Here is an 11,144-nt window from a genome sequence, read left to right as displayed (position 1 = left end):
GCCACCTTTGGAGGAAGAAACTGCATGTAGGTCAATGAATAACTATCAGGACATTTGCCTGCCTCACCCTTGCCTGTAGAAGGGGCACATGGTCTGGTCGGCCAAGGCTGGAATTTACAAAGGATCCTCAAGACCAAGTTAGAGAACAGGGTAACCGGTTAGAGGGGAACTTAAGAGCTTCCCCAGAGCCTCAGCTGGGAGGACTCTGGTTGGGTTTTCCCATGTCTTGTCTCCGGAGGCTGGGCTCATTAGATCATCAGTGTGGGCTCCTTCTGACAGCGCTGCACTTGATGTCTTGCTCCAAAACTTTTTCTCTGAGTCTAGCTGGGGTGGGGTGGAGCATAGTGAGGGGGCACAATTAAACATAGTTTCCACCATCTCAGTGCTGGCTTGGGTAAAGGATTTTTGATTGGGGGGGGGTTGGTCCAGGCACTTGTGAGGTGTAATACCCTCCGTGGCTCTGTCTTTGAACTTCCCCAAAGCCTTGGGGTAGAAGACATGTGATCCCTTCCTCAAGAGAGGGCAGGTTCATTTTCCTGTCTTTCTGATCTTTCTTGTGACCCTGGCACTTCACAATGCTCTAGGAAAACCTGAAAACGGCCTATTTTTCACCCAATTTGGTTTCTTGTTCTCAGGAAGCTTGGCATTGTTAAAAATCCAGAAATTCCCATGGCCCAAATCCTATTTAAAAACTGCCTATCTATTTAAAGTTCATGATTGGAAGAATAAAGGAAAAAGAGTCCCACAAACAGAAGGGAGGCACAAGACAGGGAAAAAAAAGCAGATCTAGCTCGCTTCTAAAAAAGGCTGAAAACTATCTCTCCGTGGCCTTGTGTTTCGAGTCTCACATATTTTTCTTTCTCTTTTGGTGGTTTGCAATCTGAAGTGGAATTTTATTATGGGTTACTTGGATGATCTTTTTCATGTCCCTAGCGCCCAAGGCCTCTGCTCACTAGATAGCATGCCACAGTGGCCCTTTACGCTATGGGAAAAGTGAGTGAACCCAAAATAAAGCAGCCATATCTCTTGTCTCCTCTGCACTCCCCACCGTGTTTCCACAACTCTGAGCCAGAGACCAGCAACACTGTCCTGAGAACAACAAAACCGTGATGAAGGCAACAGGAGTCAGAACGCTATTCACGGCAGGAAGCCCCAGCATCCGGTGAGAAATAAGAAGTACTAGAGCACAGGATGCGCCCTGGGTCAGGGGGACGTGAAAAGCCTGGAGTCTGTAACCTTCTCTGCGCCAGAACTGTGGTGGTTTGGCAGCAGAGGCACAGCCCTTAGCTCCCCTCGGAGCCCAGCCGGGTGCCAAGCTCCAAGACTCAGTGGTGGCCGCTGTCGTTGTGGGGGAGTCTAGCCTCTCCCAGAAGGAGACTCGGCAGAATGGCCACCTCAACAGGTTTGTTGCTGCTGCTGCTGCTCGGCCAGTCCTGGGCAGGGGCTGCTGCTGATTCAGAGGCTGTCGTGTGTGAGGGGACTGCCTGCTATACTGCCCACTGGGGAAAGCTGAACGCCGCTGAAGCCCAGAACCGCTGCAAGGAGAATGGAGGCAATCTAGCCACAGTGAAGAGCGAGGAGGAGGCCCGGCATGTCCAGCAAGCTCTGGCTCAGCTCTTGAAGACCAAGCCACCCTTGGAAGCCAAGGTGGGCAAATTCTGGATCGGGCTCCAGCGAGAAAAGGGCAAGTGTACGTACCATGATTTGCCAATGAAGGGCTTCAGTTGGGTGGGTGGTGGAGAGGACACAGCTTATTCAAACTGGTACAAAGAGAGCAAGAAATCCTGCACCTCTAAGCGTTGTGTGTCCCTGATACTGGACCTATCCTTGACACCTCACCCCAGCCATCTCCCCAAATGGTATGAGAGCCTCTGCGGGACTCCTGAGAGTCCAGGTAACATTGATGGTTTCTTGTGCAAGTTCAACTTCAAAGGCATGTGCAGTCCCCTCTCTCTGGGTGGTCCAGGCCAGGTGACCTATACCACCCCTTTCCAGGCCACCACCTCCTCCCTGGAGGCTGTGCCTTTTGCCTCTGCTGCCAATGTAGCCTGTGGGGATGAGGCTGAGAGTAAGACCTACTACTTCCTGTGCAAGGAAAAGACTGAGACTCCGGGCGTATTCCACTGGGGCAGCTCAGGCCCCCTCTGTTTCAGCCCCAAGTTTGGCTGCAGTTTCAACAATGGGGGCTGCCAGCAGGAATGCTTTGAAGGTGGGGAAGGATCCTTCCGCTGTGGCTGCCGGCCTGGATTCCGACTGGAGGATGACCTAGTAACTTGTGTTTCTCGGGACCCCTGTAGCTCCAACCCATGCACAGGAGGGGGCTCATGCCATCATGTACCCCTCAGCGAAAACTACACATGCCAGTGTCCCAGTGGCTACCAGCTGGACTCTAGCCAAGTGAACTGTGTGGATATAGACGAGTGCCAGAACTCCCCCTGTACCCAGGAATGTATCAACACTCCTGGGGACTTCCAATGTAAATGTTGGGTGGGCTACCAATCCCGTGACCCTAAAGGGGAGGCCTGTAAGGATGTGGATGAATGTGCCGCTGCCCACTCACCCTGTGCCCATCACTGCCATAACACTGATGGTTCTTTCTTCTGCTCCTGTAAAAATGGCTATCGCGAGTCTGAAGAAGACAGTACCCAATGTGAGGATATAGATGAGTGTTTGGACTCCAGGGTCAGTGCGTGTGACACCCTGTGCTTCAACTTGGAAGGTTCCTTCCGATGTGGCTGCCCACCAGGCTGGGAGCTGGCTCCTAATGGGGTCTCTTGTATCAATGGCACTGTGTCTTTAGAACCATCAACTAGGCCTCCCCAAAAGGAAGGCGAAGGTGACATAAAGGGGAGTACTGTGCCTCCTCCTGAAATGCCCAGTTCTTCCAGAGGCTCTGAGAATGTCTCCAAGGGAGGACCCACCACAGGGCATCCCTCCTTCCCATCAGATCCCCCCACGACCTCTGTTCCACAAGAAATATCAGTCTCTAGTGAGGCATCTGGAGTCTGGATGGAGCTGGGTACATACCTCCCCATGACCACTGGCCACAGCAAGCCCACACATGAAGATTCTGTGTCGGCCCACAGTGACAGCGACACCGATGGGCAGAAGCTGCTTCTGTTCTACATCTTGGGCACTGTGGTGGCCATCTCACTCTTGCTGGCTCTGGCCTTAGGGCTTCTCATTTATCGTAAACGGAGAGCCAGGAAGGAGGAGATAAAAAAGAAGAAGAAGCCCCAGAATGCAGCTGACAGCTATTCCTGGGTTCCAGAGCGAGCTGAGAGCCGAGCCCTGGAGAACCAATACAGGTAAAGAAGCCAGAAGTTGCTTGGGTAGCTGGGTGGGCAAATGTTGGGTGGGAGGCAGAGACAGGAACAGCCAGCTGGCCATTTGATGTTAAACCCAACTTCAGCATCCCAGGCGAGCCTCTGCTGCCAGCGCACATGGAGTGGAGGCAAGGTACCCAAAGATGTATATGGGACAGGGTTCCGTGGCTTCAAACACTGTAATCTTTTGTTTCCACAGCCCAACACCTGGGACAGACTGCTGAAGACAATGTGGCCATAGAAACACCAGCAGCTGCCACTGCTTTTAGAACTTTTAACTGCCGGATGATGGGGGGACCCACATCATTCTGAAAGACTGGACTGAACTCTCAGCAAAGAGTGTGCACCTTCCTGGTGCACTTGGGATGGACAGGTATTCCCCAGCTGCCTTCGCTATGCCTGGGCGTGAATTTGGCATTGTGGGAAGTTTTGAGGCTACTGACAGGCCTCGTTCACATACTCTTTTCAAATCCATAATCGAATGATTTTAATGTGTTCCTCTGATTCCCGATCAGGGTATGAGAACAGGGGTGGGGGAGTGGGGGTGGGAGGGCTTCAAAGACTTTTCTTATCTCTTCATTCGTCAGAGAAGAAAAGGAGCTACTGGTGCTAATTAGGATGGAAACGATTCCTTTCTTTCATAGAGAACAAGATCACTTCATTATTTAACTTCGTGAGAATAAGGCTCTACCCTTCCTATGGGGACTTTTTCAGGATGGCTGCCTTTGTGTACATTTGCCTTCTGGCATTTCCCCTCAATCCCCTTCAGTATTGTTGAAACTGTCAGAATGAGAGGAAGTTCAACCAACTGCTTAAGGAGCAAGCGGGCAGGATGTTTAGACATCCTACCCCATTATTCTGAGCTTTCTGATGGTCTTGGGCTTATGGGCAAGTAGAGCTGGGAGCTGGAAAGTTGCTTCAAGTGAGTGGGAGGCCTTGGTAACAGCAGAATCCAGGAGGAAGTTAAATTAACAGATATATGAACTAAATTATCTGAATGGGCTGATGTTACCACACACTTGACTACTGAGAAACAATAACAATACCCCGAGAACAATTTGTCTTCGAGCCAGCACAGGCCCCAACTCCACTGCAGGGCACCCTGTCTCCATCCCTAACTGGGAAGCTGGCATAGGAGGCTTTCGTTCTGACTGAAAGGAGAAGACGTGCGAACCAGGTGTCGGATGGGCTCTGCTGTGAATACTGTCATTCAATGTAGCTGAAGCCCAGTTCACAGTTAAGAGTATATCTGGAGGACTTAACGCACTGTTTTGTGGGTGTGACACACATCAAATCAAGGATTAGTCACCCAGAAGGTTCCCTCTGCTTGCTTAAAAAGGAGATGCAGAGGAAAGGGAAAGGGGAAGAGAGAACAGTGAGGCTATTTTCCAACCGTTAAAGCTGCTTAGAGCCATTTTATTATTGACATGCTTATTTCCAAGTGTGCATTTGCAAAAGTGTCCCTTAAACTTGCTGCTGGTGATGGTGTTGCAGCTACACAGGTCTGTCTCATGGAGGTTTGGCTTTTTTTTTTTCTTCTGCCTCTATTACTTAGAAAGCTGAGACACGGAAAGTGTCTCCATCATGGGATCCCGGGTCTTTGTTCTCAGATCAGGGTGCCCTTTCATTTCCGGTCTTAAATGCATCTATCCCTCAAGTTGACATCTGGGGAGTGAAGATGAATAATGCGCAGATTCAAGGCCTGTGGAGTTAAGGAAATATCTTAAAAAACAAAACAAAACACCCTCCCCCAAACCACAAGTTGGAGGATGATGGGAGAAAGATGGAGCTCTGTGGGGTGCTTGAAATTTGTGCATTTAAAAATCAGCTCACCATCTGACTTTCGGTTGTAATTTGGGTGTTTGGAACCTAAGGGAGATCAAAGCCGTGTCTAATTGGCAGGGAACTTCATTGGCCACAGGACCCCTGGCAATAGTTGCCAGTAGGTTGGCAGCCAGTTCATTACACAGAGCAGCGCCCACCGTTCAGGCGATTTTACATAGATGGCAGTATCTGTACTTAAGGCTTGAGGGGAGGAGGACAAACTGAATGAGTCTAAATTCTCTATAGCCTTGCTTGGTCTATGCTCAGGCTGCTGACCAGAGCCACTTAGGGCGTAGACATGAAACCCCATCCCCAACACCCTCAGGGGCGCTGGTTCCTTTCTGTGGGACCCACAACCGGGAAGACTGATGAACACATTTCCTCAAAGTGTGCTTTCAGTCTCAGCCCCTCCCCATGTGGGTAGAGCTCCCTCAGCCACTGACCTACCAAAGCTTTGTGCCGAACCATGCCTCATGTTTGGTCAAGGCCAGTGGAGCCGTCTACCCTTCCTAAACCAGTGCTTTATCCTCCCATCTGTTCTTGCTGTCCTCATGTTTGAGACTGGAAAATTATGGGTTAGAGCTTCTAAGAGGCCAAGCAGGAGATAAGTGAACTTCCGTTGGCCAAAGGGGACCAAGGTTGTTAGGCTAACAAATCAGTGAGCAGAGACAGAACAGTCCCTTGCCTGTGAGGACACAGAGAAAATGCTGCTTGAGTCCATACCTGGAAAAAAAACTGTATTTAGAACTAACTTATCTCCTCCCACTCTTCATTTTCCAGAGAATTCCAGAGAGTTTAAGGGGAGGAAATACCTTCAAGCCTTCAGTCCTTTCATTCCTTAATTTCAGGTGGCCGTCATTCCTTTCTGTCTTTTATGTGGTGCTGGTGATGGTAGCCTGCGCCGAAAGTATGCTAGACATGTGCTTTCCAGAAACTACGTTTCTAGGCCTTTGCATTGGTTTTATTCATCATTAAAGGCAGGTGATACACTACCTCCACAGGCAGTAATTTGAAGAGTTTAGAAAATGAACTACTCATAAAGAAATGCCTTGGGAGGGACTCACGAATGCTGTTTGTAAAGGAAATCCGGCCCCAGGTATCCCTGGTATCTAGCTAGCTTGGCTTTGGTGTAAACCCAGATGTAGGCATCTTCGGGCTTTGGTGCCCGCTCATCATTACCACCACTACCTCTATCACCAACATCATAACTACTTCATAGCACTGTGCGTCCCCATGGCATTTCTCAGCGACAGTAACTGGATGAATCCCACCTGGCAGAGGGCAGTCAACTGCTTTCCTTCAGCCTCGAACCCAGGGACAAACTAGCAAAGCTCTGAAAATGTCTGTCCTGACACTTCCGCAGAACTGTGGAGAATGTGGAATGAAATGAACATTTCTGAGTGTGTGGTTATGTTCACCGTGCTGGGCAAACTGCTTAGGAAATGAATTCTTTTTCTCCTCATGAAGTTTTAACCTCTTTGAGTTCCTAACCTTGAATGCTTCTGTGGACCGTTCTCACCAACCAAACTTTCAATAGGTGGATGGGATTGTTAGGTCTTTTTGTTCCAATCCTCTTTTCCCATAAATATTTCTGGCAAAACTAAAGGAATAGAGATGAGATTTGACCAAAAAAGGACAAAAGGTTACTCGATTCAAAATAACATAAATTTTTAAAGCAAATATAGGAAAGTCTTTTCCTATTATTTTTTTTCTTAACGCCCCCATTGTCTAAATCAGGAAAACAGGAAAGCGAAGCTTTCTAGCACCTGTGATATGGCTTCGTGCCCCTGCATATTTCCATGTCCTTCAACAATAGGTTTAGCATGGGAATCTGAGAGAGACACCCTGAAAACATCTGTTCCTTCTCTGGCTCCCAAATCCAGGTCTTGACTGCGTGGTTTGTGAAACTTCTCAACTAAAACAGGGGGACAGACACACCTCGATCCTCCACGGGTTCAACAACTAGATGCCCTGATGACCCCTCACTTAAGGGCATGTTGAAAATAACGTCACATGACCTGTTCTTGGCAGTACCCGTCTATTTCAGTTGGGAACTTTGGGCTTCCCATCCTTCTAGAAACGTGTCAAGTGGCTCCTTCCTGCAGTTTTAACCTGTTCTCCCCCTGAGTTGAAGTCCATTGGCAGCCGGGGGGTTAAACTTGAATTGTGTGATGGTCAGTCTTGTTCTGTGTTATCAGTGGGCAATTGTACATGTTAGTAATCACACCCCGAGCCCTCAGAGAGAATGTAAATATTTTAAAATACATGCATCAAATCCGTGTCATGGATCCTGAAACTATGGAATGTTCAGACAGAAGTGACTTTAGTGATTAGTGAATGTTTCCCAGGCTGGGGGGAGGGAAGGCTCACAGGGTACAGGTTTTCTTACAGCTGCAACATGACATTTTGAAGGGAGACTCAGGGTCCCCTTCAGGAAGTTGTGTCTTTGTCAATCTTTTAACTTTCTGTTGTGCAAATGCCCTAATAAAATCTGAAAAATATTTGTTTTGAATTTGTTTGATGTCATTTGTGGCAATTTAAAGTATATGTCAGAACATTCTTTGTGATTATTAAATGTATGTTACCCTTTGCAAAGAGTTACCCCGATGATGGCATGTCTCTAACTGGAAGGAATGCTGCCGGGGGGGGGGGGGGGGGGGGGTCTCTGTTGGTGCTGTCTCTCAGGAAGTGCCCTTGGTGAGACTGCCCTGCAAGGGGACAGTGTCCCTGGCAGGTGAGAGCAAGCCCTGTTCCTCCTTCCAGATTCAGCAGTCTCCTCCTGGTCACCATGGCCACCCTTAATTCCCAGTGTCTTGTTAATTGCTTGAGTGGTGCCTGGTGGGGGATTAAGTGCAGCTGACTGGTAGGATCCGAAAGCCCCGCCTACAATTATCTCCGAGCATTAACACTGCTTTGTCAGGGAAGCCCTGTCAGTTTGTTTAACTAATTGGCCAGGATCCTTGCCCCTTTGGCTGCAAAGATCACACTGAGATTCTGTGTTGTGGGAAGCAGAAAATAGCTGGTGAATTTTCAGATGGTATGCTTTTTGAGAGGGCTTAAGTGAGATAAAGGGTTCCATTCTATAATGCTAATGGCATAGCACACTTCCAATAAATATCCATTAAAATTAAATCGGCCTGATCCTCTAGCAGCTTAGGTACCAACAAAATACATCGGTAAATCTAACTTGTTTGGAGACTCACACACATGCACATGCACACACACACACACCTGTTTACAAATATAGACACAAGCTCACAAACACAACACACATAGCACGTTTCAATAAACACACACACCTATAGACACAGACACAACATACAGACACCCACAAACACACAATTCTAATGCCTGTTTCATGCTGACTCAACTGGAGACCAATGTTCCCTGGTTTAGGGAAAGCTCCTGAAGAAAAATATCACCTTTTAAAAGCAGCATCTTTGGGTGATTGTAAAGTACTCAGTGTCAGGTAGGTCTGTGAAAAGTGGGTCTTTTACCAAAGCCCTTGATTTGCAGAGTTAGGTATGCCCACTGTGCGTCCTCATTATCATCGGACACCTAGGTGGAGACCGAAGAGTTATGAGTATATTGTGGACATTCCGTAGAAGAAGCCTTTTCCTTCATTGTCAAAGCAATCAACTCGCCTGCCACTGAAGCAGTGTACCTTTGTCCACTGCGGCTCAGCCTTCAGACCTCGCTGGACAGTCTCCCTTCCATGATAGGGTTTGTCAGACTCTCCCTGGGTTTTTTTTTTTTTATCAGTTTAGTTTCTATAAAGAGCTGTGCTGTTTGGGTGATGGATACATACCTGGTAGGTTGCTTCCTTTGCCAGTAAGAAATATACAACTGTTGGAGCCATTCCGTTCAAATGACATGTAGTCTGACTTTAACATTTATTTATTTTTATTTTTATTCTTTATATTTTAATTTTTTCTCTTTGGTGTCAGTTTGTCTCATCACAAAGCTAATTTTCATTTCATGTGGGTTTTTTCTTTTCCTTTTCTCCCCCTTTAATTTGAAATCTTCGTTTTGCAATGGAAAAGTCATCCAAGATTGTGGGTACCTGGAGGCTCATTTTTTTTTAAATTTTTTATTGAGAAAAAAAAAGTTTCCGCCTCCTCCCAGCCTCCCATTTCCCTCCCCGTCCTTCCGCCCCTCTCCCCCTCCCCCCCCACTCCTCTCCCCCTCCCTCTCCAGTCCAAAGAGCAGTCAGGGTTCCCTGCCCTGTGGAAAGTCCAAGGTCTTCCCCCTCTGTCCAGGTCTAGGAAGGTGAACATCCAAACTGGCTAGGCTCCCACAAAGCCAGACATGAAGTAGGATCAAAACCCCGTGCCATTGTCCTTGGCTTCTCATCAGCCCTCATTTTTCACCATGTTCAGAGAGTCCGGTTTTATCCCATGCTTTTTCAGTCACAGTCCAGCTGGCCTTGGTGAGCTCCCAATAGATCAGCTCCACTGTCTCAGTGGGTGGGTGCACCCCTCATGGTCCTGACTTCCTTGCTCATGTTCTCCCTCCTTCTGCTCCTCATTGGGACCTTGGGAGCTCAGTCCGGTGCTCCAGTGTGGGTCTCTGTCTCTATCTCTGGAGGCTTATTTTATACATTGTCTTCACAATGATGTCATGCTAACTGTGATCTTCTATTATAAAGTCAGCCCTGCGAGGCTGTTCCTTCTTTTGCTCTCTAATATGTCCCAGCCACCCAGACCAGGGATTGACATGTGGTACTACATGGTAAATCCATACCAAATGTGTGACTAACTTGGAGAGAGCACACCATTGTAAGAGGCAGGGTAAATTATTTCAGGTCTTAGGGATCTTGTTGGGTGCCTGCATGTTGTACAAGAGCCGTCCCTGATTACCTGTCTCCTGAGGCTGCCTTTCCACTGGCTTCTCCTTTGCCTGGTATCTGCTTGTGGGAACTGCCCGCAGTCAATCCTGTACTCCTGCCTGCCTGGACAGTGACTATCATGGCTTCCTGGTCTCCAGTTTTTTCCATCCCAGCTTCCTTGTCAATCCTGATGGGAGGATTCAAGTTTCATAAAACTCACTGAGAACAGTGAGAGGGGGACCCAGGTAATGAGAACTGGGGTGTGACTCATAGGTAGAATATATGTTTATCATATGTGAGACCTTCAGTTCAATCTCCACCATTGCAGATCCCCACCCACCCCACTCAAAACTACTGAGATTGATGGTAAGGGTATTTTTTTTTTTTTTTTTAGCTCTTTAAGAAGCTAGGAGCTGATTTTGAAGAGGCCATGCTATTGACTTTCCTGGCATATATCCCATTTCAATTGAACTTCTGATGGCCAGGTTTGTCCACAGAGCAATCTGTGCATGTTCCCTCTTCCCTCCACAACTGCATACAAGCACACCATCTGACAAAGGCAGAGAAGATGGCCACACTAGGGTAAGCAGGGGACATCAATGGAATCTGCCTTAAAATCCATTGTAGAGTATGTAATGCCTCTGGGGACCGCAAAGACTGTCTTTAGTCCTTAGTGTTTGGGTGGGAGTTATGTAGACACAAGTATGCTGTTTGGAATCCCCTGTCTGCTCCGTTGCCGTCTTCTTCTCCCCACACTGAGTATTAACTTCGTCAATGTGAGGTGCTGACTTCTTTCTTTTACATTCTTCTACATGTCCTTCTTACATGCAGCCAGTCGATCCAACCCTGCTCTTTTTCACTATGGAGACAACCTTTGCTATTATTAAACTATATAAGGAACAACAACCATGGCAAATCTTCTGGCAGAGTCTATAGGTGCCAAACTTGAAGTGGAACTGGATCGGTGATAAAGTCATGGCTTTTCATTAAGACGGATTTTGAGTTTGTTTTGTTTCCGCTGCATGGAGAAGACCAGATGCCCAGTTTGACTACTTTAATGCTCCCTGGGACTGGGTTGGATGCTTTAATGGATTCGTGGCCGAAATTAAGTGACGTCTATTAACTTTAATTACATGTTGAATGGTCTTTAGCATGAGTTATTTATT

General features: G+C 47.6%; 1 protein-coding gene across 1 annotated transcript; it reads left to right on the top strand.

The window, feature by feature from the left end:
* Window positions 1-1,164: 1,164 nt before the first annotated feature.
* Cd93 (CD93 molecule) lies at window positions 1,165-7,662 on the top strand. The gene is made up of 2 exons (XM_075962397.1): window positions 1,165-3,308; window positions 3,526-7,662. The coding sequence occupies exons 1-2, from the start codon at window positions 1,387-1,389 to the stop codon at window positions 3,548-3,550; spliced, it is 1,947 nt and encodes a 648-aa protein (XP_075818512.1). The 5' UTR covers window positions 1,165-1,386; the 3' UTR covers window positions 3,551-7,662.
* Window positions 7,663-11,144: the final 3,482 nt, after the last annotated feature.

This window comes from Microtus pennsylvanicus, chromosome 2 (genome assembly GCF_037038515.1).
Source record: "Microtus pennsylvanicus isolate mMicPen1 chromosome 2, mMicPen1.hap1, whole genome shotgun sequence".
In the NCBI taxonomy this organism is placed as follows: Eukaryota; Metazoa; Chordata; class Mammalia; order Rodentia; family Cricetidae; genus Microtus; species Microtus pennsylvanicus.
The sequence above is the reverse complement of the archived record's forward strand: the minus strand, read 5'-3'. Positions and strand labels throughout refer to the sequence as shown.

Bases quoted from the DNA above. Each gene is read 5' to 3' on its own strand.
- Cd93 (XM_075962397.1), top strand. From the start codon at position 1,387: ATGGCCACCTCAACAGGTTTGTTGCTGCTGCTGCTGCTCGGCCAGTCC. The intron at 3,309-3,525 runs GTAAAGAAGCCA...TTGTTTCCACAG, and splicing joins GCCCTGGAGAACCAATACAG to CCCAACACCTGGGACAGACT.